The 27992-nt window shown below is 49.5% G+C and overlaps 1 protein-coding gene across 3 annotated transcripts in view; it reads right to left on the bottom strand.

Moving 5' to 3' along the window:
- Positions 1–27992, bottom strand: part of OS9 (OS9 endoplasmic reticulum lectin) — a 175273-nt gene that overhangs the window by 38946 nt on the left and 108335 nt on the right. For all 3 annotated transcript variants that reach the window (XM_075337094.1, XM_075337096.1, XM_075337095.1), the window contains 2 exons: positions 18056–18144; positions 4795–5010 (listed from right to left, as the gene is read on the bottom strand). In XM_075337094.1, the coding sequence (XP_075193209.1) occupies positions 4795–5010; positions 18056–18144 (305 nt within the window). The remainder of the gene's footprint in view (positions 1–4794; positions 5011–18055; positions 18145–27992) is intronic.

The raw sequence follows: 27992 nt of genomic DNA, 5'->3' as shown, positions 1-27992 counted from the left end.
ACTGCGTTTTTTTTCTCAAGAAAATTCTTTCTGCAGAATTTCTTGAGAAAATTTCTTGAGAAAATTTCTTGAGAAAATGTGCATGTCACTTCTTATCCGCAGCTACCTGCGGTATTTCACTCCATTCACTGTAATGTAATCACGTATACCGCAGGTAGCAAATGATGTGCGGTATACCCTCAGTACAGCCGCGATTTACCTGCGGTAATGTTCATCACTGCCCTGAGTTTTGCAGGGAAGTGATGTCATTAGGACAGGAAGAGGAAGCGGAGCAGAGTAAACACACACGTCACACTCCCTGGACGCCGCACAGAAGCACTTCAGTGTGACCTCCGGCGGGTGCCCGTGCAGTCTGTGTCCCGCTCCAGCCCCGCGGCTGCCTGCACTGCAGTGTCTGCCCGCAGTGTCAGCAGCTTGTCACCCTGCAGTGTCAGTGTGTGCCCGCAGTGTCAGCAGCTGTCACACTGCAGTGCGTGCAGCCGCGGGGATGACGAGCGCTGACTTCAGGAGGTTAGATGAGGTCATTACCTGCTGTGACGATCTCCTGCTCTGCTGACGTCAGTGCTGTCACTGCCTTCTATGGCCATCTCGCGGGCGGCCAGAGACTGTCACTAGTAGTGACGTCACGGGCTCTCGCGATACTGCTAAGAACGCGGCGGCCATAGAAGGCAGTGACAGCGCTGACGTCAGCAGTGCAGGAGATCGTCACTGCAGGTAATGATCTCATCTAACCTCCTGAAGTCAGCACTAGTCATCCCCTGCAGTGACCTGGGCTGTCCTATTGATGTTAGCTCAGGTCACTGCATTGCTCTCCCAGCCAATGGGGAACATTCTGTTTTTCATTGACTGGGACAGTGACTATGGTATGGATCGTCGTGGGACCCCCTTATTGGATTACCCGGATTTGATTGTTCTCTTCAATAAATTGGTGAAAGAGGGAATGTTTTGGGGAGTGTTTTTTCAAATAAAACTTTTTTTTGTTGTCTTTTTTTTTTTTTTTTTATTACTGACTGGGTTAGTAATGTCAGGTATCTGATAGACGCGTGACGCCAGGTGACATTACACATCTGGCATCAACCCCATATATTACCTCGTTTGCCACCGCACCAGGGCAACGGGATGAGTTGGGGCGAAGCCCCAGGATTGGCACATCTAATGGATGTGCCACTTCTGGGGCGGCTTCGGCCTCCTATTTTTATGCTGTGGAGTATCCAATAACAATTGACCACCCAAGTCTTAAAATACCTGTCCACAGCTGTCCGCTTTACCTTAGCTGGTGATCCAATTTGGGGGGGACCCCACGTTTTTTGTTTTAAATTATTTATTTAATGTAAAATAACAGCGTGGGGTGCCCTCTGTTTTGGATTACCAGCCAAGGTGAAGCTGCCAGCTGTGGTCTGCAGGCTGCAGCCGTCTGCTTTACCCTAGCTGGCTACAAAAGATAGGGGGGCCCTCACGTAGTTTTTTTTTTTTATTTATTTTTTGGCTAAAGGCTAAGCACCCTTTAGTGCCACATCAAAGTCACCAAAAGGGTGCCAGCTTAGAATATGCAGGGAGGTGGTACATTGTATAGGTCTTTCTCATCTATTATCTAGCTATCCTATCTAATCTATCTATTCATCTATCCATCTTTCCCTTTATCCATTATCTGTCTGTCTATCTATTATCTATATTATTTATTGCAGCTACAGCATAAAAAACCGCAGGGACCAACCAGCGGAAAAACCGCGGCAAAATCGCCGCAAAAACGCATGCATTTTTCCGCGTTTTTTTTTACCGCAGGTGCGGTAATCTTCAACTATCAGAAGTTTTTCAAGAAATTTTCTTAACAAAAATCACTTTTCTAGTGCACACATAGCCTTAATGTTTTGTTTAAATATTATTATTTTTTTTTAATTGAGCAAAATATATGAAATAAAAAAAAAGTTGATATTTTCCCACTGTTAAACACTAGTGGGAGAAGCTTCTGAAATCCTACAGAAATTCAATTGTAGAAAAAACCCTCAGATTACAGCTGCAGTAAAGTGGGCGGAGTCTGCTCTCCTGTGTGTGATGGCACGCCTTCCGCTCCTAATCTGAGTGTTTACAACGCATAACAGAGAATGACATGTAGGGACATAGTGCAGAGCCATTTTGTTGGTGACCAGAAATGTCTAAAGTGTCACCAAGGACAGCAGGAGTATCACACAGGATAAGATTAGATACAAAGCTCAGCAGACAGTATCACCCAGGACAGGATTAGATACACAGCCGTGCAGACAGTATCACACAGGAGAGGATTAGATACACGGCTCAGCAGACAGTATCACAGGAGAGGATTAGATTCACAGCCGTGCAGACAGTATCAGCGGTAGCAGCGGCGGTACTCACATGCAGTGGCACACACACACAAACAAACAGCGGCAGCGGCGGGCAGAGCGGTGGCTGGGGAGAGTGGAGGGAGGGGGTGTCATAGGAGATGGTAACGTGGGGAGGGTAGGGTAGGCAGCCCGTACTCCCATATCCTGGCGGTTGACAGGGGTATAGTGGAGCAAACAGTATACACTGAGCTCCACAATGATGGCGCTGATCTCCTTCCTCTGCTGTGATCTGGACAGCCTAGTGGGCACGAGCAGGTCACAGCAGACGCCCACTGTAACGTTAGTGAATGGGGTCGGATCCAGACTACTGTTCTCTATGCACAGGGGCTGCCATAAAGAAGTGAGTTACTGTCGTTACACACACAACAAATCCAGCATGGCAGCCCCCAGTGCCTCCAGTAAAATTAGAAATACATAAAAACTAAATAAGCTGCGATTTTCATCTTGTATTAAAAAAACTTGATTTCATAATCACTATTTTTAATACAAAAATAAAAAAACGCGATACATTACCTTTAAACGTAATCCTGCCTGCGAATAACAAACCTATTTAACACAAATTCTGCAAGTGCGACTATGTGAAGATATACGTGATTATGTATTGGTGAAAAAATAATCCCACTTCAGACACGTATGACATATCACAAGACCCATTTTGAAAATGGGAGTCCCATGACCCTCTTATTAAGGCTGCTTTCACACATCCGGCTTGAGCTCTGCGGCTCAATCCGGCTGTGCAAGCTATGCAACGGATGCGGTGAAAACACCGCATCCTTTGCATAAGTTTTTCCTTTGCGGCCAGTCCGGTTTTTGCCGCTTGCGGCATGCTACTGCGCATGCGCAGTGGCAAAAACCGCATGCGGCGGCCGGATGCGGTTATTGCCGCATCGCGCCGCATCCGGCCGCCATAGGCATGCATTGAAAAATGCGCCGCATCGGCCGAATGCGGCGCGATGCGGTTTTTTTTGCCGCACGAAAAAACGTGCCAGGCAACGTTCCATCCAGCCGCCGCATCGGCTAAATCTGCTGCATGCGGCAAAAACCGGATGGAACGCAAGGCCATGCGGCACAATGCGGCACTAATTAAAGTCTATGCAGGAAAATCGCAACCGGCAGCAAAAAAAAAACGGTTGCGATTTTCCTGCAAAGTGCCGGAGTGTGCCGCATTGCAGAAACCGGAGGTGTGAAAGCAGCCTAAGGCAGCATCCAGCTAAATCTGACGGCAGGTTTTTGCTGCCCCATCTGAGAGCAGCATAATGTAGAGACAGAGACCCCGATTCCAGCGATGTGTCACTTACTCAGCTGTTTGCTGTCATTTTGATGAAATCAATGTTTTCTCTGCTGCAGATCTAGCAGTTATACAGAGCTCAGGAATATGCTGGACTACCTGGCAGCATGCCAAGAAGTCATCTAATGATAATCTACTGCTGATTAAACAGTGCAGATTAAACAGTGATTTTATCACAACTACACTAAGCAGCCCAGTAAGTGACACATCGCTGGAATCAGGATCACAGGATGAAAGAATGAATGGGGCCATGTATGGTGAGATTTTAAGTGCAAACCTCCTTCCATCAGCAAGGGCATTGAAGATTAAATGTGGCTGGGTCTTTCAGCAAGATAATGATCCAAAGCACGCCACCAAGGCAACAAAGGAGTGGCTTCGTAAGAAGCATATGAAGGTCCTGGAGTGGCCTAGACAGTCTCCAGATCTCAACCCCTTAAAAAAAACTTTTGTAGGGAGTTGAAAGTCCGTGTTGCCCAGCAACAGGCCCAAAATATCACTGCTCCAGAGGATATCTGCATGGAGGAATGGACCAACATACCACCAACAGTGTGTGCCAACCTTGTGAAGACTTACAGAAAAACATTTGACTTCTGTCATTGCCAACAATGGATATATAACAAAATATTAAGATGAACTTTTGTTAGTGACCAAATACTTAATTTCCACCATAATTTGCAAATAAAATCTTGCCAAATCAGACGCGGTGATTTTCTGGATTTGTTTTCTCATTTTGTCTCTCATAGTTGTGTTCTACCTATGATGTTAATTACAGGCAAATCTCATCTTTTTAAGTGGGAGAACTTGCACAATTGGTGGCTGACTAAATACTTTTTTCTTGTGTGTGTGTGTATATATAATATTGTGTGTAATATATATTATGTATACACACACACACAATACACACAATCCGTGAGTATGCCTCCTGAAGGGTGAATACTGGTTTTAGCCACTTTACAGTTAAACAGTGTAACAACAGACTGAACACATGCACAGCAGCTCCTTTTGGCTTTGCTGCGCAGTATGTTCATTTTTGTGGAGTTTTTCATAACTTTTTCAGGCAAATGTGAAGGAAAAAAAATAAAAAATAAATAAAAAAAAAATCGCAGCCATGAGGACAAACCATAAGATACAAAGAATGGGGCTCACCTCATCAATAATGTTATCAAATTCTTTCTCCATTTCCGCTTTCACATTTTCCTTTATCTGGGAAGCGTCAGACTTGGGAAGTAGAATATTTTCTAGCTCCTTCTCAAATTCCTGCATAAGGGCCCGCTCGTCTTCATCCTCAGGGTCCCGAATATCAGACTCTGGGCTGGACTCATCTTCGCTGTGCAATTCTTTCTCAGCATCACTTTTATCATCCTATAAAAATAAGAAATCTCATAATACAACCTTTATTAACCCCTTCACGACCTTTGACGGATCTATCCGTCATGGAGCGTGTGATGTTAAGCCCCGCCCCCTGCCGCAGGCAGGATGTGGCGATCCGCGCACATATCAGCTGTTTTCAACAGCTGACATGTGTGCCTGCATGTTACGAGTGGAATCGCATTCCACCTGTAACATTAACCCCTTCCACCTCGCTGCCAAAGTCTGGCAGCGAGATGTATATGATTTTTACTTACCGCCGCCCCCACCGGAAGTCACGTGAGTGATCACGTGACTTTCGGTGGTTGCCATGGTAGCACAGATGAGATGACGCCTGCAGCTATGACGAGTCACTTTCATTTTCACTCGGCCCGGAGCCGAAAGAATCAGGAAGTGATCAAATCTGCTGTTTACAGCTGTATAGCTGAGATCTGCAGATAGGGCAGAGCGATCGGATTGCTGATCGCTTTAGTCCCCTAGGGGAACTAGTAAAAAAAAAAACCTAAAAAAGTTCAAATCACCCCCCTTTCACTCCATTGAAAATTAAAGGGTTAAAAAAAGATTTGGTATCGCCGCGTTCAGAAATGCTCGATCAAAATATAAAATCAATTAATCTGATTGGTAAACGGCGTAGTGGCAAAAAAATTCCAAACGCCAAAATTACGTTTTTTGGTTGCCGCAAATGCAATAAGAGGCGATCAAAACGTAGCATCTGCGCAAAAATTAAACCATTAGAAACGTCAGCTCGAGAGGCAAAAAATAAGCAGTCCCTGAGCCATAGATCCCAAAAAATGAGAACGCTACGGGTTTCAGAAACTGCCGCAAAACGTACGCCACTTTTATTGGACAAGCTTGTGAATTTTTTTTTAACCCCTTAGATACAATTAAACCTATACATGTTTGGTGTCTACAAACTCGCACCGACCTCAGGCATCACACCCACACATCAGTTTTATCATATAGTGAACATGGTGAATAACACATCCCAAAAAGTATTGTGCCACCACACTTTTTTTTGCAGTTTTTCACACTTTTTTTTTTTTGCTGATTTCCAGTACATTGTATGGTAAAACTTATGGTTTCATTTAAGTTCAACTTGTCCCGTAAAAAAACAAGCCCTCATATGGCAAGATTGATGGAAAAATAAAAAAAGTTACGGCTCTAGGAAGAAGGGGAGCAAAAAACAAAAAACGCAAAAACTGAAAGTGCCCGGGGGCTGAAGGGGTTAAAGGGCTATTGTGGCAACCAGTGTATAATGTAAAACCAGTTTAAGAGACCATTAACCTGAAAAAAAAAAAAAAAAACAACGTCTAATTAAAAGGTAGCCTTGGCAACAAGCTGTACACCATAAAATTAAAAATCCCTCCTTTTTGAGAGATTATTATTAATAGGTAAGTTGCAGAGTTACTGACTTTTACCAATTTAATAAAATGAGACAGCAGCATTAAAATGAAGCATTACTTAAAGAGGTTGTGCACTACTTTTACATTGATGGCCTATACTTAGGATAGGTCATCAATGTCTGATGGCCGGGGTCCTACACCCCCACCGATCAGTTGTTCTTGGTGCCGGCAGCATGAAATGCTCAGTTCCGCAGCTGCTCCATCTTCGGATAGTGGCCGTGGCCGGGTACTGCACATCCGCATCCCATTCTAAATCACTAGGAGGCAGATGTGCAGTACCTGGCCGTTACCAGAAAACAGAGCAGCTCCGGAACGGAGCATTTCCGGCTGCCTGCTGCTGCCACCGGTACAGAGAACAGCTGATCGGCGGGGGAGTGGGTGTTGGACCCCGGCCGATCAGACATTGATGACCTATTCTAAGGATAGGCCATCAGTGTAAAAAAGAGAATTTTGTTACTTACCGTAAATTCTTTTTTTTCTTATAGTTCCGTATTGGGAGACCCAGACCATGGGTGTTTAGCTTCTGCCTCCGGAGGACACACAAAGTACTACACTTAAAAGTGTAGCTCCTCCCTCTGAGCCTATACACCCCCTGGTAGCCAGTCCTAGCCAGTTTAGTGCAAAAGCTGAAGGAGAATAGCCACCCACAAGTAGAACAGAGCAAGAGCCGGAACAACCGGAGACTCTGTCCACGACAACAGCCGGTGATAACACATGGAACAAGAAAATTGCCAACAGGCAACAGGGAGGGAGCTGGGTCTCCCAATACGGAACTATAAGAAAAAGAATTTACGGTAAGTAACAAAATTCTCTTTTTCTTTATCGTTCCTTTGGGAGACCCAGACCATGGGACGTTCCAAAGCTGTCCCTGGGTGGGAATAAACAGAAAAAAAACTAAGAAGTAGGCGGAGCCTAACTTCACAAGTGGGCGACAGCCGCCTGAAGGATGCGTCTGCCCAAGCTCGCATCTGCCGAAGCATGAGCATGCACTTGGTAGTGCTTCGAAAAGGTATGCAGGCTAGTCCAAGTGGCAGCCTGACAGACTTGTTGAGCCGTAGCCTGGTGCCTAAAAGCCCAAGAGGCACCGACAGCTCTGGTCGAGTGTGCTTTGATCCCCAGCGGGGGAGGCACCTGAGTACTCTGGTAGGCGTCCGAAATTGTCGATCTAATCCAACGGGCCAAGGTCGGCTTAGAAGCAGAGAGACCCTTGCGCCGCCCTGTGATTAGCACAAAAAGAGAAGTGCACCGCCTAAGCGCAGCGGTGCGAGCCACATAAATCCGGAGAGCACGCACCAGATCTAGAGTATGCAGCGCTTTCTCAAAGCGATGAACAGGGGCCGGACAGAAGGAAGGCAAGGAAATATCCTGGTTAAGGTGGAAGGGAGAGACCACCTTAGGAAGAAAGTCCGGGGTCGGACGGAGAACTACCTTGTCTTGGTGAAAAACCAAAAAAGGTGACTCCGAGGAGAGCGCAGCCAAATCAGAGACTCTCCTGAGAGAAGTTATGGCAACTAGAAAGGCCACCTTTTGATAAAGACGATACAAAGAAACCTCCCTAAGAGGCTCAAAGGGGGGTTTCTGCAATACCGTGAGGACCAAGTTAAGGTCCCAGGGATCCAAGGGCCGCCGATAAGACGGAATGATGTGAGACGCACCTTGCATGAAGGTGCGGATCTGAGCCAGCCGGGCAAGACGCCGCTGGAACAGTACTGACAGCTGAGACTTGTCCCTTGAGAGAGTTGAGGGACAGTCCTAGCTGCAGACCGGACTGTAAAAAAAGACAGAAGGGTCGGCAACGAGAATGGCCAAGGAGAATGGCCGGAAGAGCGACACCAGGACAGGAAAATTTTCCAAGTCCTGTGATAGATCTTGACGGAGGAAGACTTATGGGCCCGAGTCATAGTGGAGATGACTTCAGGAGGAATACCAGAAGCCGTCAAAATCCAGGACTCAAGAGCCATGCCGTCAATTTGAAGGCCGCAGAATTCGGGCGGAAAAACGGACCTTGCGAGAGCAGGTCTGGACGGTCCGGAAGATGCCACGGCATCTCCACGGACAGTTGTAGCAGGTCCGGATACCAAGCTCGCCTGGGCCAGTCCAGTGCAATGAGGATGACTCGACGGCCCTCCATTCTGATCTTGCGCAGGACTCTGGGCAAAAGAGCTAGAGGGGGAAACACGTAGGACAGACGAAACTGGGACCAGTCTTGAACCAGAGCGTCCGCGGCGAAAGCCTGAGGATCGTGGGAGCGAGCCACGTAAACAGGAACCTTGTTGTTGTGACGGGATGCCATTAGGTCCACGTCCGGAGCGCCCCACTTGCGGCAGATTGACTGAAACACTGCCGGGTGCAGGGACCACTCGCCACCGTCCACGGATGGACGGCTGAGATAATCTGCCTCCCAGTTTTCTATGCCAGGGATGTGGACTGTGGATATGGTGGACTTGGAGTCCTCCGCCCATTGAAGAATGCGTTGGACCTCCAACATTGCCAGGCGGCTGCGTGTCCCGCCTTGGTGATTGATGTAGGCAACCGCTGTCGCGTTGACTGACTGGACTCGAATGTGCCTGGCCGCCAACAGGTGGTGAAAGGCTAGGAGAGCTAGAAGCACAGCTCTGGTTTCCAGCACATTGATTGAAAGGGCTGACTCGGACGTAGTCCAAGTGCCCTGAGCTCTGTGGTGGAGATGTACCGCTCACCAGCCGGATAGGCTGGCATCCGTGGTGAGAATCACCCATGACGGAGCCAGGAAGGAGCGCCCTTGGGACAGGGAGAGGGGTCGAAGCCACCACTGAAGAGAGCTCCTGGTCCGTGGCGACAGAGCCACTAACCTCTGTAAGGAGGAAGGCCGCTTGTCCCAACAGCGGAGAATGTCCAGCTGCAGAGGACGCAGATGGAACTGGGCAAAGGGAACCGCCTCCATGGAAGCCACCATTTGACCCAGCACCTGCATCAGGCGCCTGAGGGAATAACGGCGGGGCCTCAGGAGAGAGCGCACCGCTAGCCGGAGAGACTGCTGTTTGATTAAGGGCAACTTCACAAGTGCCGGCAAAGTCTCGAACTGCATCCCTAAGTACGTGAGGGGTCGTGAGGTGGGTCGGAGTCAGAGTGGATTTGGGAAGATTGACAATCCACCCGAATTGGGCTAGGGTGGCGAGAGTGCGCGAAACACTCCGCTGACAGTCTGCGCTGGATGGACCCTTGACCAGAAGGTCGTCCAGATAAGGAAGCACTGCTAACCCCTGGAGGTGCAGGACCGCAATCACTGCCGCCATGACCTTGGTGAATACCCGAGGGGCCGTGGCTAACCCGAAGGGGAGAGCCACGAATTGGAAATGATCCTCTCCTATCGCAAAACGTAACCAACGCTGATGTGACACTGCGATTGGCACATGTAGATAGGCATCTCTGATGTCGATGGACGCCAGGAACTCCCCTTGGGTCATAGAGGCAATGACTGATCGCAGAGACTCCATGCGAAAATGCCGCACCCGGACATGCTTGTTGAGAAGCTTGAGATCCAGGATGGGCCGGAAGGTACCGTCCTTTTTTGGAACTAGGAAGAGATTTGAGTAAAAACCTCTGAACCGTTCCTGAGCGGGAACTGGGACAATCACTCCGTTTGCCTGCAAGGACGCCACGGCCTGCAAGAAGGCGGCAGCCTTGGAGCAGGGAGAAGTTGAGAGAAAAAAATCTGTTTGGAGGGCTGGAAGAGAATTCTATCCTGTAGCCGTGAGATATGATGTCTCTCACCCACTGATCGGAGACTTGCTTTAACCAAGCGTCGCCAAAGTGGGAGAGCCTGCCACCGACTAAGGACGTGGCTGGAGCGGGCCGAGAGTCATGAGGAAGCTGCCTTAGTGGCAGAACCTCCTGCGGTCTTCTGCGGACGCGCTTTTGGGCGCCAGTTGGATTTCTGATCCTTGGCTGAGTTAGCGGACGAGGCGGAAGGCTTAGAGGATGACCAGTTGGAGGAACGAAAGGAACGAAACTTCGATTGATTCCTACCCTGGGCGGGTTTCCTGGTCTTGGTTTGTGGCATGGAAGTACTCTTCCCGCCAGTAGCTTCTTTAATGATTTCATCCAGCTGTTCACCAAACAGCCGTGAACCAGCAAAAGGGAGCCCAGCAAGAAACTTCTTGGAAGAAGCATCTGCCTTCCACTCTCGAAGCCACAAAATCCTGCGGATAACACGAGAATTAGCTGAAGCCACCGCAGTGCGGTGAGCAGCCTCTAGCATGGCAGACATGGCATAAGATGAAAAGGCTGAAGCCTGAGCAGTTAAGGTAACCATCTCAGGCATAGATTCCTTGGTGAAGGAATGCATCTCCTCTAGAGAAACAGAGATGGCTTTGAGAGCCCACACTGCCGCAAAAGTCGGGGAAAACGCGGCCCCCGCAGCTTCATACACAGATTTGGCCAGAAGGTCAATCTGACGGTCAGTGGAATCCTTAAGTGAGGTGCAGTCAGCCACCGACAACGGTCCGGGCTGAGAGCCTAGACACCGGAGGGTCTACCTTTGGGGAGTGAGACCACTCCTTGACCACCTCAGGTGGAAATGGAAACCGGTCATCAGAACCACGCTTTGGAAAGCGTTTGTCAGGGCAGGCCCTGGGTTTGGTCACAGCGGTCTGAAAACTGGAGTGGTCTTTACTCTCTTAGGCGAGGTAAACTGATGTTTTTCTGCCAAAGAGAGTTGCTCCTCTGACACTGGCGGATTGAGATCCAGCACAGAATTAATAGAAGCAATCAAATCACTAAGATCTGAGTCACCCTCAGAGAAATCGATGGGATACATAGCCTCTGAGCCCCCAGTGAGGGCATCCTCCTCATCTTGAGAGTCAGCTCTTGAGACAGAGCCGTGGGATGGGGAGGGGAAGGAAACCCTGCGCCTTCTCTTAGAAGGACGGGGTCTGGGATCAGATGATGAATCCTCCGTGAGCTCTGATGGACAGAGGTCAGAGGATAGGAGTCCTCTGTCAAGAGTATTCGAGGCACCCTGTGAGGGGGGCTGATGCATATTCATCAAAGTGCTGGACAAAAGTCCCATGGACTCAGCAAATGACTGGGATATGGACCTAGAAAAGGACTCTACCCAGGCCGGGGGTTCAATCACAGGTGCAGCAGCAGCCTGAGAGACCACTGGGGGTGAGACTCCAGGCTGTGGCACCGCCAAGTTAGAGCAACCATCACAGTGTGGATAAATGCTCGGCTCAGGCAGCAGGAGCTTACATGCAGTGCATGCAGAATAAAGCTTTGGAGCCTTGCTCCTTGTGTGAGACACGCTGCTGGAGTGGGGGCTTTGCAGAGAATGAACCCCAGGGAGAATATACAGAGGTCCACAACCGGAGACCGGCTGTGGCTTACCAGACCGCTGAGCGCGGTGTTGTGTGCCCTCCAGATCCCGAAGCCCGGTCCCCCAGAGCGCAGCACCTCAGCAGAGATGCAGAATGCAGGATGTCCCAGAGCAAAGTGCACTCTGCCTGAGAAATGGCCGCCGGAGCGAAGAGAGGGGGCGGGACTAGGGGCGTTCCTATAAAAAAGCGGAACTGGAGGGCTATAGAGACCTGCCGGGAAGGAGGGACGCCCCAGCAGTGGGGATTGTGACATGCGAGGGCAGGAAAACGAAACTAGGCCTCCGGCGAAGCCAGGGCCTAAATTTAAGCGGCGAGGCCGACAAGCAGGCACCATCGGCGCGGTTCTCGGGCAAAAGCTGGAGAACCCACCGAAAAAGTTAAAAACAATCACATACAGCATACTCTCCCCGTACAATAAGGAACCGGGACCCCCAACATAAACGTCTCAGGTACTTAGCTGCTGAGACGCAGGGCCATGTCCCTGGGGATGAGTGCTCCGGTCGAACAGAATCCTCAAGGGGCTGTGGATGGAGACCGGACTCCTGCCAGGCATGGAGACCGTGCTGGCTCCCACTTCAAGCCAGAGCCCAGAAGGGATGGTGAAGGAGCGCGGCATGTAAGGCTTCAGCCTTGTAAATCAACCTTAACAACACCGCCGACACAGTGGGGTGAGAAGGGACATGCCGGGAGTCCAGACATGGACCCGCTTTTCTTCAAACTCTTTCCAAAAGTCAAACAATCAGATGAGAATGCATGTGTGGATGTATGACCTCCTGAACACAAAGCGATAAACTGGCTAGGACTGGCTACCAGGGGGTGTATAAGCTCAGAGGGAGGAGCTACACTTTTAGGTGTAGTACTTTGTGTGTCCTCCGGAGGCAGAAGCTAAACACCCATGGTCTGGGTCTCCCAAAGGAACGATAAAGAAAGTAGTGGACAATTCCTTTAACCCCTTAACGACCTTGGACGTACTGAGTACGTCATGGTGACATGGTGCTAAACGACCCATGACGTACTCAGTACGTCATGGCGAAATCGCGGTCCCGGAGCCCCGGGGAGTGAAATTTGTTTACTTAAACGGTAGATTCGGGAAGGAGGGGACCTCTGCCTGACCTCAGGAGGGGTGGTGCCTCCTCCCCGAACCTACAGAGGCTGTGATTGGCTGACGAACGCCGCTCAGCCAATTACAGCCACTGTAATGTTCCAGCCATTGAAAATGGCTGGAACATTGAAATCCAGCCCTGATCAGTGCTGCTGTAGCACTGGCCATTGGCTGGAGCTGGGTGATCGATGCTTCACCCGCCCCCAGCTCTGATTGGAGAGACCGGTCTTGTGACCGCTCTCTCCAATCAATGTGGATCTGCGGCCTGTGACCGTCCCTGGAAGCCGAGGAGAGCGGTAAGTTGTTGTCCCCGCCGCCCGCCCCCGATCGCCCCGCCGCTGCTCCCGCTTCACCGCTGTCCCCGCCGCTGCTCCCGCTTCACCGCCGCTGTCTCCGATCGCCCCGCCGCTGCTCCCGCTTCACCGCTGTCCCTGCCGCTGTCTCCGATCGCCCCGCCGCTGCTCCCACTTCACCGCTGTCCCCGCCGCTGTCTCCGATCGCCCCGCCGCTGCTGCCGCTGTCTCCGATCGCCCCGCCGCTGCTCCCGCTTCACCGCTGTCCCCGATCGCCCCGCCGCTGCTCCCGCTTCACCGCTGTCCCCGCCGCTGTCTCCGAACGCCCCGCCGCTGCTCCCGCTTCACCGCTGTCCCCGCCGCTGTCTCCGATCGCCCCGCCGCTGCTGCCGCTGTCTCCGATCGCCCCGCCGCTGCTGCCGCTTCACCGCTGTCCCCGCCGCCATGCTCCCGATGCATCGCTGTCCCCGCCGCCATGCTCCCGATGCACCGCTGTCCCCGCCGCCATGCTTCCGATGCACCGCTGTCCCCGCCGCCATGCTCCCGATGCACCGCTGTCCCCGCCGCCATGCTCCCGATGCACCGCTGTCCCCGCCGCCATGCTCCCGATGCACCGCTGTCCCCGCCGCCATGCTCCCGATGCACCGCTGTCCCCGCCGCCATGCTCCCGATGCACCGCTGTCCCCGCCGCCATGCTCCCGCTCCACCGCTGTCCCCGCCATGCTCCCGATGCACCGCTGTCCCCGCCGCCATGCTCCCGATGCACCGCTGTCCCCGCCGCCATGCTCCCGATGCACCGCTGTCCCCGCCGCCATGCTCCCGATGCACCGCTGTTCCCGCCGCCATGCTCCCGCTCCACCGCTGTCCCCGCCACCGCTTCCGATCCACCGCTGTCCCCGCCGCCATGCTCCTGCTCCACCGCTGTCCCCGCCGCCATGCTCCCGATCCACCGCTGTCCCCGCCGCCGCTCCCGATCCACCGCTGTCCCCGCCGCCATGCTCCCGCTCCACCGCTGTCCCCGCCGCCATGCTCCCGATCCACCGCTGTCCCCGCCGCCGCTCCCGATCCACCGCTGTCCCCGCCGCCATGCTCGCCACTGTCCCCGCACCCACCTTTTTCAGCCGCTGCTGCCCCCGAATCGGCCCCCACTGTTCCCGATCGGCGGCCGCCGCCGCCTCCTTCATCGGCTGCCCCTTCTTCTCCATCGCCACACCACCTATCCCTCCATGTGCTGCAAGCCACCCTCCCCCCACATGTGCTGCAAGCCAGCCACCCTCCCCCCACATGTGCTGCAAGCAAGCCACCCTCCCCCCACATGTGCTGCAAGCCAGCCACCCTCCCCCCACATGTGCTGCAAGCAAGCCACCCTCCCCCCACATGTGCTGCAAGCAAGCCACCCTCCCCCCACATGTGCTGCAAGCAAGCCACCCTCCCCCCACATGTGCTGCAAGCAAGCCACCCTCCCCCCACATGTGCTGCAAGCCACCCTCCCCCCACATGTGCTGCAAGCCACCCTCCCCCCAGGGGCCCCCCTCCTCCATGTGCCATCTCTCTCTCCCATCAGACTCTGCCCCCCTCCCCGATCTGCTGCCTGCTCTCTCCCATTTTCCATCTACTGCCCCCTCTCACCCTCCTCGATCTGTTGCCTCCTTCATCTGCTGCCTCTTCTGTCTGCTGTGATCCTGCTGCCTAGATCCATCCTGTAAGGTAGGTATCCCCATCTCGCCTCCCCCCCCCCATCCTCTGCCGCTCCTCCATCCGCTGCGCCATTTCCCATCCATCCGCTGCGCCATTTCCCATCCATCCGCTGCGCCATTTCCCATCATCCATCCGCTGCGCCCTTTCCCATCCTCTGCCGCTCCTCCACCCGCTGTGCCCTTTCCCATCTTCCATCCGCTGCGCCCTTTCTCATCTGCCACCCCGCCCTCTCGCATCGCATTATCCAGCGCAGTTGCTCGCTTCCAGACTGCAGTGGATGATGCGATGCGAGACTCGTGCATTGCTCTCACGTTTGGCACTGGTCTTAGTGGCAGGCGCTCTTTTTTTTTTTTTTTTTTTTTACTGATGTCTGTATTTTTTATTTCGCCAAACTAATTTTTTTTGTATGGGGGGGGGGGGGGGGTCTAGTTTCCAAAATGGGATCACATGTGGGGGAGCTCCATTGTTTAGGCACCTCAGTGGGTCTCCAAATGAAACATGGCGTCTGCTAATAATTCCAATCAATTTTACTGTGAAATGGCGCTCCTTCTCTTCTGAGCCCCGCCGTACGCCCAAACAATTGATTTCCACCACATATGAGGTACCTGTGTACTCAGGAGAAATTGCACAATACATTTTATGGTGCATTTTTTCCTGATACCCTTGTGATAAAAAAAGCTACCTGGTTGAAGCAACAGTTTTTTGTTAAGAAAAAATTTTTTTCTTTTCACGGCTCAACGTTATAAACTTCTGTGAAGCCCCCAGGGGTTCAAAGTGCACATCAAACATCTAGAAAAAATATTTGAGGGCTCTAGTTTCCAAAATGGGGTCATTTGTGGGGGAGCTCCATTGTTTAGGCACCTCAGGGAGTCTTCAAACCAGACATGGTGTCTGCTAATGAGTGCAGCTAATTTTGCACTCAAAAATTCAAATGGCGCTCCTTGCCTGTCGAGTCCTGCTGTGTGCCCAAACATTTGATTACCACCACATATGGGGTATCTGCGTACTCAGGAGAAAATGCACGATACATTTTATGATGCATTTTTCCTGATACCCTTGTGAAAATACTAATTTTTATGGCTAAAGTAACATTTTTGTGTTAAAAAAGTAAAATTTTCATTTTTTCGTCTACATTGCTTTGGTTGCTGTGAAGCTCCTAAAGGGTTAATAAACTTCTTGGATGTGGTTTTGAGCAGAGTGAGGGGTGCAGATTTTAGAATTGGGTCACTTTTGGGTATTTTCTGTCGCCTAGGTTTCTCAAATCACTCCAAATGTGATGTGGTACCTAAACAATTTTTTTTTGTAAATTTTGTTGGAAAAATGAGAAATTGGTGATGAACTTTGAACCCTTCTAACTTCCTAACGGAAATTTTTTTTTTTTCAAAAATTGCGCTGGTGTAAAGTAGACATGTGGGAAATGTTATTTAGTAACTTTTTTGTGTGACATATCTCTCAGATTTATGGGCATAAAATTTCAAATTTTGAAAATTGCAAAATTTTCAAAATTTTCGCCAAATTTCCGAAATTTTCACAAATAAACGCAAAACATATCGGCCTAAATTTACCACTGACATGAAGTACAATATGTCACGAAAAAACAATCTCAGAATCGCCAGGATCCGTTGAAGTGTTCCAGAGTTATAACCTGTCAAAGTGACACTTGTCAAAATTGCAAAAAATGGCCGGGTCTTTAAGGTGAAAACAGGCTGGGGGCTGAAGGGGTTAAAGTGAAGCCGGGCACTGGGCTGTAAGGGGGTGTAAGGCTCGGCCTCCCCAGACCTGCCAATCCACTCTGTATGAAATGCAAAATTTAAAGTTTATGTTCTGGTGTAATGTTTTTAAACGGCCACTAGGTGGTCACAATGTGTAAGCTGCTTCCCTGGTGCTCCCGGGCTGGAGGGAGTTAGTGAAGGGGAGGACTTAGCTTGAAAAACAACAGTTAAGGAGTCAGTTGGTGAGGAGAGTCCCTGACGGAGAGCGACAGACTGCATCTGTGAGAGGGGTGGTGGAGGAAAACCCCAATAACTTTAATTTGGTGAAAACTTCTGAGTCGACTCCGGGTGGTGGCCATTCCCTGTTGGATACCGGACGATTCCCTTCAATCAGCGGAAGGTCAGTACGCTCTTGAGAGAAGTGTAGGACCTGACTAACCGGAAAGACGGTTGATTCTGCTGTGGATAGTGAAGCTAAAAGGGGAGGAAGAGGACCTTAGGAACCCTAACCGGGGCCAGAGTACCAGGGAAGCAGTCGATCAGCAAAATGTGCAAATTAAGAGTGGCTCCTGTCGCTAATGGCAACGATCGAAGAGAAAGCCAGAGTGTGTGTCCAAAGGACAGTATTTATTAACAATGATGTACCCTGTAACTAGAAAGCGATGTGCTCACCACTGGTGAGATGTTACAAGTAAACAGATGTTTTTGTTCAGAAAAGTCTGGGTCAGTCTGTGGTGTGTGAGGGCAGTGGGACCTGCTGCAACCGGCAGCTGGGAAGCGGTCCTGAAGATGGAACAAGCCCTGGTCTCCAAGTAAGTGTCCCGCACTACAAGCCCCAGCAACCCTTCCCCTGTACTAGAGGGGCGGAGGCGGTGCAGAGAACTGTACCAGGGCTGTACTGCAGCAAACTGGCAGTTTCTGTCACGAATTCCACCGCACCCGGCCGCCCATCTAACAGGGCAGTAAGTATCCCTCCAGCATGTCCATAGACCCTAAACCACCCAGCATATACAAACCCCGCTGACCTACGCTGGTCTGTGCTCGCACAACATACTATTTTTTATTTTATTTCCCACAGTCTCTTCCCCAGTGTAAATGAAACCGCAGCCTATACTTCCCTTTTAAGTGGGATAGAGTATAAAAAAAAACAAAAAACCCACAATTTTTTCATTTTTTTTTTCTTAACTTTAAAGCATATAGGTAACATGTCCCACACATGCCTTACAGCTGAGGTACACACTGGGAGATCCTTTCGACATCCAGTATGCCGCCAGTGTATCCTCAACATGAGACGTGAGCAGAGCCTTTACCATGGCTGGACGTTTCCTACTTGTCTGCCCTCCCCCATTATTCATGCTCACGCAATAGCCATCACATGTGTATGGGTAGCTACAGACAAACCTATATCCTTAGCACATGAATAGCCGATACAATCAGTCTAATGGCAATACTATAACAAGCCTGGATCCAATACCTTTTTATGCGTTTTCTTTAGGTCTGCAATGAACTTTACCAAGTCCTCTGGATTCTTGATTATTCTATAGCGGGGAGTCCTGGATGATCCTAAGGCACAAAACGGATGAGTGAAGTATTGTAGGTCGCACACTTGTTTTCTTCTTCTTTGGACATTAGTAGAATTTAAATCTCTCAATAGAAAGCAACTTGTAAGGCTCATCACCGACCGACCGCACCGGGGAGCGGATTAGAAAATGGTCGGGGACTAATTAATCAATAAAGAATGGGAAAATGCATTAGATACTACTACTATGTAGGGACACAAATAAGCTGTGGCAATATAGAAACATATACATACATATACATACATATACATACATATACATACACTGGACAGCAGCAGGAGAGCTCTGTAGTGTGAATTGGGGGTGTAGCCCTCTTCTCTACTGTGCTCCATTATCCCTCATTCCCAAAAGGTTTCATTATGACTGAGGCCCGATTCCTATTTATTCCCCATTGCATCTGAGGCCTCACTGGGCACATAGAGACATCAGTTAGGGTCCATCCATACAACCTTAATGTTATTGGATGACTTGGTTAAAATTTTTGCTCAAAAAATGTAAAATAAAATGCCCAAGTGTCGTAACCTTCCCAATCAGACACTGATGACCTAAGAGAAAAAAAAAAGGGGTCCAATCCCTTTCATCAGTGTGATAAAGCAGAGAGAGAGAGAGAGAGAGAGAGAGAGAGAGAGAGAGAGAGAGAGAGAGAGAGAGAGAGAGAGAGAGAGTGTGTGTGTGTGTGTGTGTGTGTGTGTGTGTGTGTACGCACGCACACATTCGTATGTACCGTATTTTCCGACTATAAGACGCACTTTTTTTGGGGGGGGTGCGTCTTATAGTCCGATGGCTGCGGTGCGGTGGTGGTGGAGCGGGTCATCAGAGGCAGGAGCAGGCTGTAGCAACGCGACCCTGACCACGTGGGCCCGCTCATTTGATATGAACGCCCATCATCCCGTCCATCTCTCAGCGCTGAAGAAGGCACTGACAGGTGGGTGGGATGATGGACGGGTGATGCGCGCATACTAAAAACGGACGGCCTGCGTGATCACCCCAGGCAACTACAGCCTGGAGTGATCATTTGCAGCTATATTCACTGGCCACCGTGCAACCTTCATCAGCATGGGGGACAGTGAATAAGTACGGTAAACTCACTGTTCCCTGCAGCATCACTGTGTCCTCCTGTCTGCCGGCTCGCTGATCTGTGTGGAGAGCGGTGAGCACAGCGATGACGTCATCTCTGTACAAACGGCTCCACACAGGTCAGCTGGCACACAGGAAGCGAGCGATGCTGCGTGGAGTGAGGAGAGGTGAGTATACCACGGGAGTCCTCCAGCTGTTACCGCAAATACGGCCGCGGCTGAAGTGACAGAGATCCGCGGTGACTTCAGTCAGGTGATGTGCGGTGACAGCTGGAGTCACTGCTGATCCCGGCGGCTCACTTCACTTGCGGCCTGACCCACACAGAGAGCAGTCGTATTCTATGGCTGCTCTCTGTGATTGTTAGATGTAGCAGAGCTGGATGCGTCGTGGGACATCGTGTGGATTACATTAGACCTGGGTGTTAAAGGCGTTCATAAAGTGGTGAAAGAGGGTGTTTTTTTGTCTTATTTCAAATAAAGGATTTTTATGTGTTTGTGTTTATTTTCTTTCACTTACAGCTTAGTGATGGAGGGGGAGTTGTCTCAGACGCCTGCCATCACTAAGCTAGGACTTCGTGGCAGCTATGGGCTGCTGCCATTAACTCCTTATTACCCCGATTGTCACCGCATCAGGGCAATCGGGATGAGCTGGGAAAAGTCCCAGGACTGTCGCATCTAATGGATGCGGCAATTCTGGGCGGCTGCTGGCTGATATTTTTAGGCTTGGGGGGCTCTCAATAACGTGAGACTCCCCAGCCTGAGAATACCAGCCCCCAGCTGTGAGACTTTGTTTTATTTTATTTTTAAAATTACCCCCATAGAGTGTCAGCAGCAGCTCATCGTCCCATAACCGTGTCATGACCACATTTTTTGCTTAAAAAATGTATTTTCCTCCTCTACAGCCAGGGTGCGTCTTATGGTCCGAAACATACGGTGTGTATATTATATATATATATACACACACACACATATACACACACATATATACACACACACATAGTGCCTTGCGAAAGTATTTGGCCCCCTTGAATTTTTTAAACTTTCTCCCACATTTCAGGTTCCAAACATAAAGATAAAAAAAAAATTAAATTTTATGGTGAAGAATCATTGAGTGGGACATAATTGTGAGGTTGAACAAAATTTATTGTTTATTTTGAACTTCTGTAAAAAATAAATAACTGAAAAGTGGGGTGTGCAATATTATTCGTCCCCTTTACTTTCAGTGCAGCAAACTCACTCCAGAAGTTCATTGAGGATCTCTGAATGATCCAATGTTTTCCTAAATGACTGATGATGATAAATATAAACCCCCTGTGTATAATCAAGTCTCCATATAAATATACTTGCTCTGTGACAGTATCAGTGTTCTGTTTAAGGCCTCTGCCACACTCACGTGAATTTCACGCACGTGCCGAGAGACACGTATTTCCCCTGCGTGTTGCGTGCAGGTAAGTACGTGTCTCTGGTACGTGCGTGACACGTGTGTTCTACGTGTGCTATCCGCGATAGCACACGTAGAACCGGTAATTATTATACTCACCTGGTCCTTCCTGATGTCCGCGCTGCTGTCCGTGGTGCTGATCCTCGGTCTCCAGCCCTCCCGTCTCCCCGCTGCTGCTGCTGCCAGGCAGTGAAGTGAATATTCAATGAGAATAATGAGCGGCGGTCGGCAGCAAGAGGCAGCAGCGGCAGAGACAGGAGGGCTGGAGAAGGTGAGTTAATGTTTTTTATTTTTTTCCCTGACATGTGTGTTTACTCCGGCGCGTGTCACACGGGACCGCATCCACACTACACCCGTGTGGTACGGGTGCGGGCCGTGTAACACCCGTGCTGCCGGAGAAAACACTGACATGTCAGCGCTTTGAAAATCGCACACACGTACAAACGCACACGGACACACGTTCCGTGTGGTTTTACGTGTGTGTGCCTGCTACCATAGGGTAGCATTGCTGTACATGTCTCCGTGCCGCCGGTACGTGTAAAAAATGACAAACACGTGCTGGAGGCACGGATGTGTGGCGCAGGCCTAAAGCAAAGAGAGCATCATGAAGGCCAAGGAACACAACAGGCAGGTCCGTGATACTGTTGTGGAGAAGTTCAATGCCGGATTTGGTTACAAGAAGATTTCCAAAACTTTAAACATCCCAAGGAGCACTGTGCAAGCGATCATATTGAAATGGGAGTATCATACCACTGCAAATTTACCAAGACCCGGCCGTCCATCCAAACTTTCATCTCAAACAAGGAAAAGACTGATCAGAGATGCAGCCAAGAGGCCCATGATCACTCTGGATGAACTGCAGAGATCTACAGCTGAGGTGGGAGAGTCTGTCCATAGGACAACAATCGGTCGTACGCTGCACAAATCTGGCCTTTATGGAAGAGTGGCAAGAAGAAAGCCATTTCTCAAAGATATCCATTAAAAGTGTGATTTAAAGTTTACCACAAGCCACCTGGGAGACACACCAAACATATGGAAGAAGGTGCTCTGGTCAGATGAAACCAAAATTGAACTTTTTGGGCACAATGCCAAACGATATGTTTGGCGTAAAAGCAACACAGCTCATCACCCTGAACACACCATTCCCACTGTCAAACATGGTGGTGGCAGCATCATGATTTGGGCCTAGTTTTCTTCAGCAAGGACAGGGAAGATACTTAAAATTGATGGGAAGATGGATGGAGCCAAATACAGCACCATTCTTGAAGAAAACCTGTTGGAATCTGCAAAAGATCTGAGACTGGGACGGAGATTTGTCTTCCAACAAGACAATGATCCCAAACATAAAGCAAAATCTACAATGGACTGGTTCACAAATAAACGTATCCAGGTGTTAGAATGGCCAAGTCACAGTCCAGACCTGAATCCAATCGAGAATCTGTGGAAAGAGCTGAAAACTGCTGTTCACAAACGCTCTCCATCCAACCTCACTCAGCTCCAGCTGTTTGCAAAGGAAGAATTTCAGTCTCTCGATGTGCAAAACTGATAGAGACATACCCCAAGCGACTGCAGCTGTAATCGCAGCAAAAGGTGGCGCTACAAAGTATTAACTTAAAGGGGCCAAATAATATTGCACGCCACAATATTGAGTATCATTTTTTTATAAAAGTTTAAAATAAGCAATAAATTTCGTTCAACTTCACAATTGTGTCCCACTTGTTGTTGATTCTTCACCATAAAATTAAAATTTTTATCTTTATCTTTGAAGCCTGAAATGTGGGAAAAGGTTGAAAAATTGAAAAATTAAAGGGGGCTGAATACTCTCGCAAGGCACTAATATATATATATATATATATATATTCTCAGAAGTGTTATCAGGTTTCACTACCCCAACTGAGAAAAGTGTAATGTAAAAAACGGATTTTTGTGTACTCACCATAAAATTGTTTTCTCTTAGCCATGATTGGGGGACACAGGACCATGGGTGTTATGCTGCCTATCCATAGGAGGACACTCACTAAGTAGATGCAAAAGCATAGCTCCTCCTCTGCAGTATACACCCCCTGGCCAGGCCAGGCAAGCTCAGTTTTAGTACACAAGCAGTAGGAGAAAAAGCCAGTAAAACTTCTCAACAGAGCAACATGAGAAAAAAAAAAAAAAAAAGTCATAACCAAATAAGGTACTGAGAGAACCAAGGCCCAACAGGGCAACAGGGTGGGTGCAGTGTCTGATAAAGGCGGAAATACGGTCATTATGAACAGGGATGAATATTTACATACTAGAAGGTGGCCCGATTCTACACATCGGGTATTCTAGAATTTACGTATTGTGTAGTTCATGTATGATTTTTGTTTATATATATATATATATATATATATATATATATATATTATATATATATTATATTGTTGTGTGTAGTTACCAAGTGTTTGTGTGTTGCGTTGTTTGTGGAGCGCTGTGTGTCTGTAGCGTGTTGTGTGTGTGTGTGTTGCGCGGTTTGTGTGTGTGTGGTGTGTTTTGGGGGGGAGGTATGTTTTGTGCAATGTGTGTTGTGCGGTATGTGCGTATATTTGTGTGTGCCGCGGTGTTTGTGTGTTGGGTGTTGTGTGTGCAGCGTTGTCTGTGTGTGTGGGTGTCTGTGTAGGGCAGTTGTTTGTGGTTCCCAGTGTGTGTGTGTGGTGTGTTGTGCAGTGCGCGTGTGTGTGTGTGTGTGTGTTGAGGGGAGGTGTGCACCTCCCATCGTGCTCCATCCCCCATGCAGCGCACTCCCCATCGTGCTCCATCCCCCATGCTGCGCACTCCCAAACGTGCTCCATCCGCCATGCTGCGCACTCCCAAACGTGCTCCATCCCCCACCATGCTGCGCACCCCCCATCGTGCTCCATCCCCCATGCTACACCAGCATCAGCCTCTCTACCCGCAGCATCAGCCTCTCTACCCGCAGCATCAGCCTCTCTCCCCCCAGCATCAGCCTCTCTCCCCCCAGCATCAGCCTCTCTCCCCCCAGCATCAGCCTCTCTCCCCCCAGCATCAGCCTCTCTCCCCCCAGCATCAGCCTCTCTCCCCCCAGCATCAGCCTCTCTCCCCCCAGCATCAGCCTTTTCGGTCCCCAGCATCAGCCTCTCTCCTCCCAGCCTACCCCAGCCTCAGCCTCCCCCAGCATCAGCCTCTCTTCTCTCAGCCTCCCCATCCCAGCCTTCCCCAGGATCAGCCTCTCTCCTCCCAGCCTCCTCCAGCACGCCGTGCTCCTCTGCCGACACTCACAGATCCGATCGCATACACTCATACACACACACACACACCCGATCGCATACACTCACGCACACACACATTGACGATATTACACATACGCGCTCACACTCACAACATCCGGAGATACCACATGCTTCTGGCCATGTGATCCTCCGGCAGGTCCTGGAAGCTCACATCACAGTATCGCCGCCGAGAAGCAAGCGATATCCCAGGATGTTGTGAGTGTGTGGATGCGATGTGATGTGTGTGTGAGAGTGAGTGAGATCTGATGTGTGTGTATGTGTGTGTACTGTTGTGTGTGTGCTGTTATGTGTGTATGTTCCGCCGCTGCAGGACCTTGATGCGCTGGTAACTATGCTACCATGGTTACCAGCGTATCTCGTTCCCCGCTCGCACGGGAGCCCACACCAGCATACACCGGCCAGCCCCAGCAACGCGAGGGTATGTGTCGGCTGGTTTGGCGGCGTACGCTGATGTGGGCTCCCAGGGGTACAGTACTCACCTGGGAGTCGTGGGTCCGTGACCGTGTCGGTTCGGGAAATGCGTGGGGGGGCGGGGCCAGAGCTAGCGTGCATTGCGTGAGGGGGGCGGGGCGTGGCAGAGTTGCCAATGCCTGCGGGGCGAGAGGCCAATCTGTGGGGGGGCGGAGCCTGGGCGAGCGGCCAATCCGTGCGGGGGGCGGGGCCATGGCGAGCCCAGCGGCCAATCAGCTTTGTGTCACCGTAAGGACACAATTTTGGAGCAAGACAGACAGACAGACAGAATAAGGCAATTATATATATAGATGTGTATGACGCTTTTATCTGACAAACAAACATATGAGGTCCTGAAACATGATCCAACGGATACCTTCCTTGGGGAACTAAAATCAATATTGATAAAGGCTAAAGACAACAAATTGATTAGCAAGGACGAACTTGACTTTCTCCTACCCAAAAATCCTAGAATAGCCACCTTTTACACAGTACCCAAAGTGCATAAGGGGTTAGATCCCCTTAAAGGACGACCAATCGTGTCTGGGATCAACGCCTTATGCCAGAATAGCAGCACTTACATTGACCAGATACTGTGACCTTTCGTTACGGCCCTTCCCTCACACATTAGGGACATGATGGATCTACTCAGGAGATTAGAAGGAATGACGGTAGATAAGGAGACTATACTAGCATCAATTGATGTTGAATCACTGTATAGTCGCATCCCCCATTCCTGCGGAATTAGAGCCATTAATCACTTCCTTTCATCCCGTGGGATCCAATTTGGCCTCCACAATGAATTTGTACAAGAACTTATGAAGTTCGTCCTCACCAGAAACTACTTTATTTTTATTCTCAATTTTTCCACCAGCTCAGGGGCACAGCGATGGGGAGCCCTTGTGCCCCCACATACGCAAACTTGTTCCTGGGCTGATAGGAGGATACTGTAGTTTTTGGTGCGGAAGAGACAGAATGGAGCCCCCAGATTACTTTCTGGGGGAGATATATTGACGATGTCATCATTCTGTGGAATGGGTCCAGTGAATGATTTATTTCGTTTGTCGAGCATCTCAATACTAATGACCTGGGCCTTAAACTAACGTATGAGATAGGTGGGGACAAAATTCCGTTTCTTGACATCTTCATCCAAAAGGATGATGATGGAAGATTGAAAACTGATGTCTACAGAAAACCGAATTGTACAAATAACCTATTACATTGGAAGAGTTACCATCCACCCCCCTTAAAAAGAGGCATACCCAAGGGACAGTTCCTGAGGTTGCGCAGGAACTGCTCCTTGGTGGACGATTTTGACAAACAATCAAGATAATTGACTAATAGATCTCTCCAGAGAGGATATCCTGTGGAAACAATATAGAGGGCCCATGAACATGCATGGAGAAGCCAGAGGACTGAACTATTGGTCCCTAGACAGAGGGATGATAAGGATGGTAAAACGAGGTTAATAGGAACATTTGATGACCAGAATAACAGTTAGGGATTTTGAAGAAATATTGGGGAATACTCCGGAGTGACCCGGACATTGGTGATGCCATCATGGAGACACCATCAGTAACATACAGGAGGGGGCGTACGATTGGGGACCATGTGGTACAAAGTCTGTATATCCCCCCCCCCCCCCCGAAAAGACAGGGACCTGGTTAGACCAAAGAGGAGTAGGCACGTATAGGTGTGGGAAATGTTCTTTCTGTAAATTTATTGCTCCATCAAAAGGAGTTCAGTAGTGTTAGTACAGGCAAAGGTTACAAAAATAGAAATTTTGGTAACTGTAAAACCGAAGGGGTAGTTTACTTATGTACATGCTCCTGCCCACTCAATTATGTAGGCAAGACAAAAAGACAACTAAGAACTAGAATCAGTGAGCATTTGGGAGATGTCAGGAACAAGAGGGATACCCCCATTGTCCGCCATGTGAACAGTTGTCATGGGGGCGATGTGGGATCTCTGTCCTTTAGAATTATTGAGACAGTGCCAAAATGCATAAGGAGGGGAGATTGGGATAAGATCATTATACAGAGGGAGACACGTTTGATTTTTTGGCTACAGTCCACCCATCCAAAAGGGGCTTAACGAGCAGCTCAGCTTTGTGAGCTTCATATAGGTTAAAACTTTAGAAATTTCCAGCAGACACATAAGGTACCTTCCAAGGGAAGGAGAGTGTCGAAAAATAGGGGCTGCTTAAGATTGAATAGCAGTTTAACAATGTGATTGAGCTATTGATTACCATAACAAATAAGGTGGGAGTGAGACTCAAGAAATTATATACAAAACCATGATTTAATCCACCAAAGTATTCCTTCAAGAGATCACTCCATAATTTAGTCCTAACTGATATCAAACCATCTCCTTTGACATACTAATCTAAAATCCATAGTATTGGGATTCCAGGTGTGTCTATGCGATCTATTCGGGTGCTATACGAGTAGAGGTGGAGCTATAGAAAGTCGTCTTGACAGCTAACCAATAGTCGCCGATATATATCAAACATGGGTGGATGTAGCCCTGTGGAGTCACGTGGACACACCGCCCCACACATGACATATGGGTAAACCGTAGTCACCATAGAAACAGGAAGCGACGCACCGGTATATAAACTTCGCTAGATGCGCTCAGGACCGGAAGTGACGTATCGCTATTTGTCTCCGCATATAAGTGTATAGGAGACAATCAATACAAGTGGCCGCTTATATCATAGACCCCAAACAACCGGCGGGATATGCTATTAGCTACTATACCCCGTACAAGTATGTAATATTATGGAGTATCGGAACGGAAGTGACGTATCGCTTCAGTCCCGGAGAACCAAATAAGGTACCCGGAAGTGACCTCATGAGGACCTTACAGCCCGATTGGCTGGGGGGAGTGACAATCAATACTCCCACATGAGGGACCGGAAATTACGGGTGTATGGAGGGATATTTAAACCCCACGGGTGGCCATAATAAGCAGGCGCGTACCATCTGCTTTCCTAGCAAAACGTCCAGCACATTGATGCCGCTTCACCCAATAGTAAGTACTTTGTCTGATGGGGAACTAATCCTATTTTGCAATGTTGGAGGGACACTGGAGAAACAGATATCTGTATATGTATTGCAGTGACTAATAACTCCACATTGGAGGGATGACTATACCCTATGGGTGATTAACTTAAGCAAGCGCCTATCCATCAGTGCTTCACAGACAGATGCCCTATTCATCTACGCAGCTCTGTCTGCTACCGTGTTTCCCCGATAGTAAGACACCCCCGATAGTAAGACGTAGTGGGGGTTTTGGGGGGGGTCGGCTAATGTAAGACGTACCCCGAAAGTAAGACGTAGTAAAAATGTATTTTTTTTTCTTCTTTACAGTACAGTACAGTTACAGCAGCCGAGCGCTCAGCTGAGCGCCCTGACTTGCCGGCGGCAAAGCGCTCAGCTGAGCGCCCTGACTTGCCGGCGGCAAAGCGCTCAGCTGAGCGCCCTGACTTGCCGGCGGCAAAGCGCTCAGCTGAGCGCCCTGACTTGCCGGCGGCAAAGCGCTCAGCTGAGCGCCCTGACTTGCCGGCGGCAAAGCGCTCAGCTGAGCG

The sequence above is a fragment of the Anomaloglossus baeobatrachus genome, chromosome 2 (genome assembly GCF_048569485.1).
Source record: "Anomaloglossus baeobatrachus isolate aAnoBae1 chromosome 2, aAnoBae1.hap1, whole genome shotgun sequence".
Taxonomy (NCBI): domain Eukaryota; kingdom Metazoa; phylum Chordata; class Amphibia; order Anura; family Aromobatidae; genus Anomaloglossus; species Anomaloglossus baeobatrachus.
This window is presented reverse-complemented; position numbering and strand designations above follow the sequence as displayed.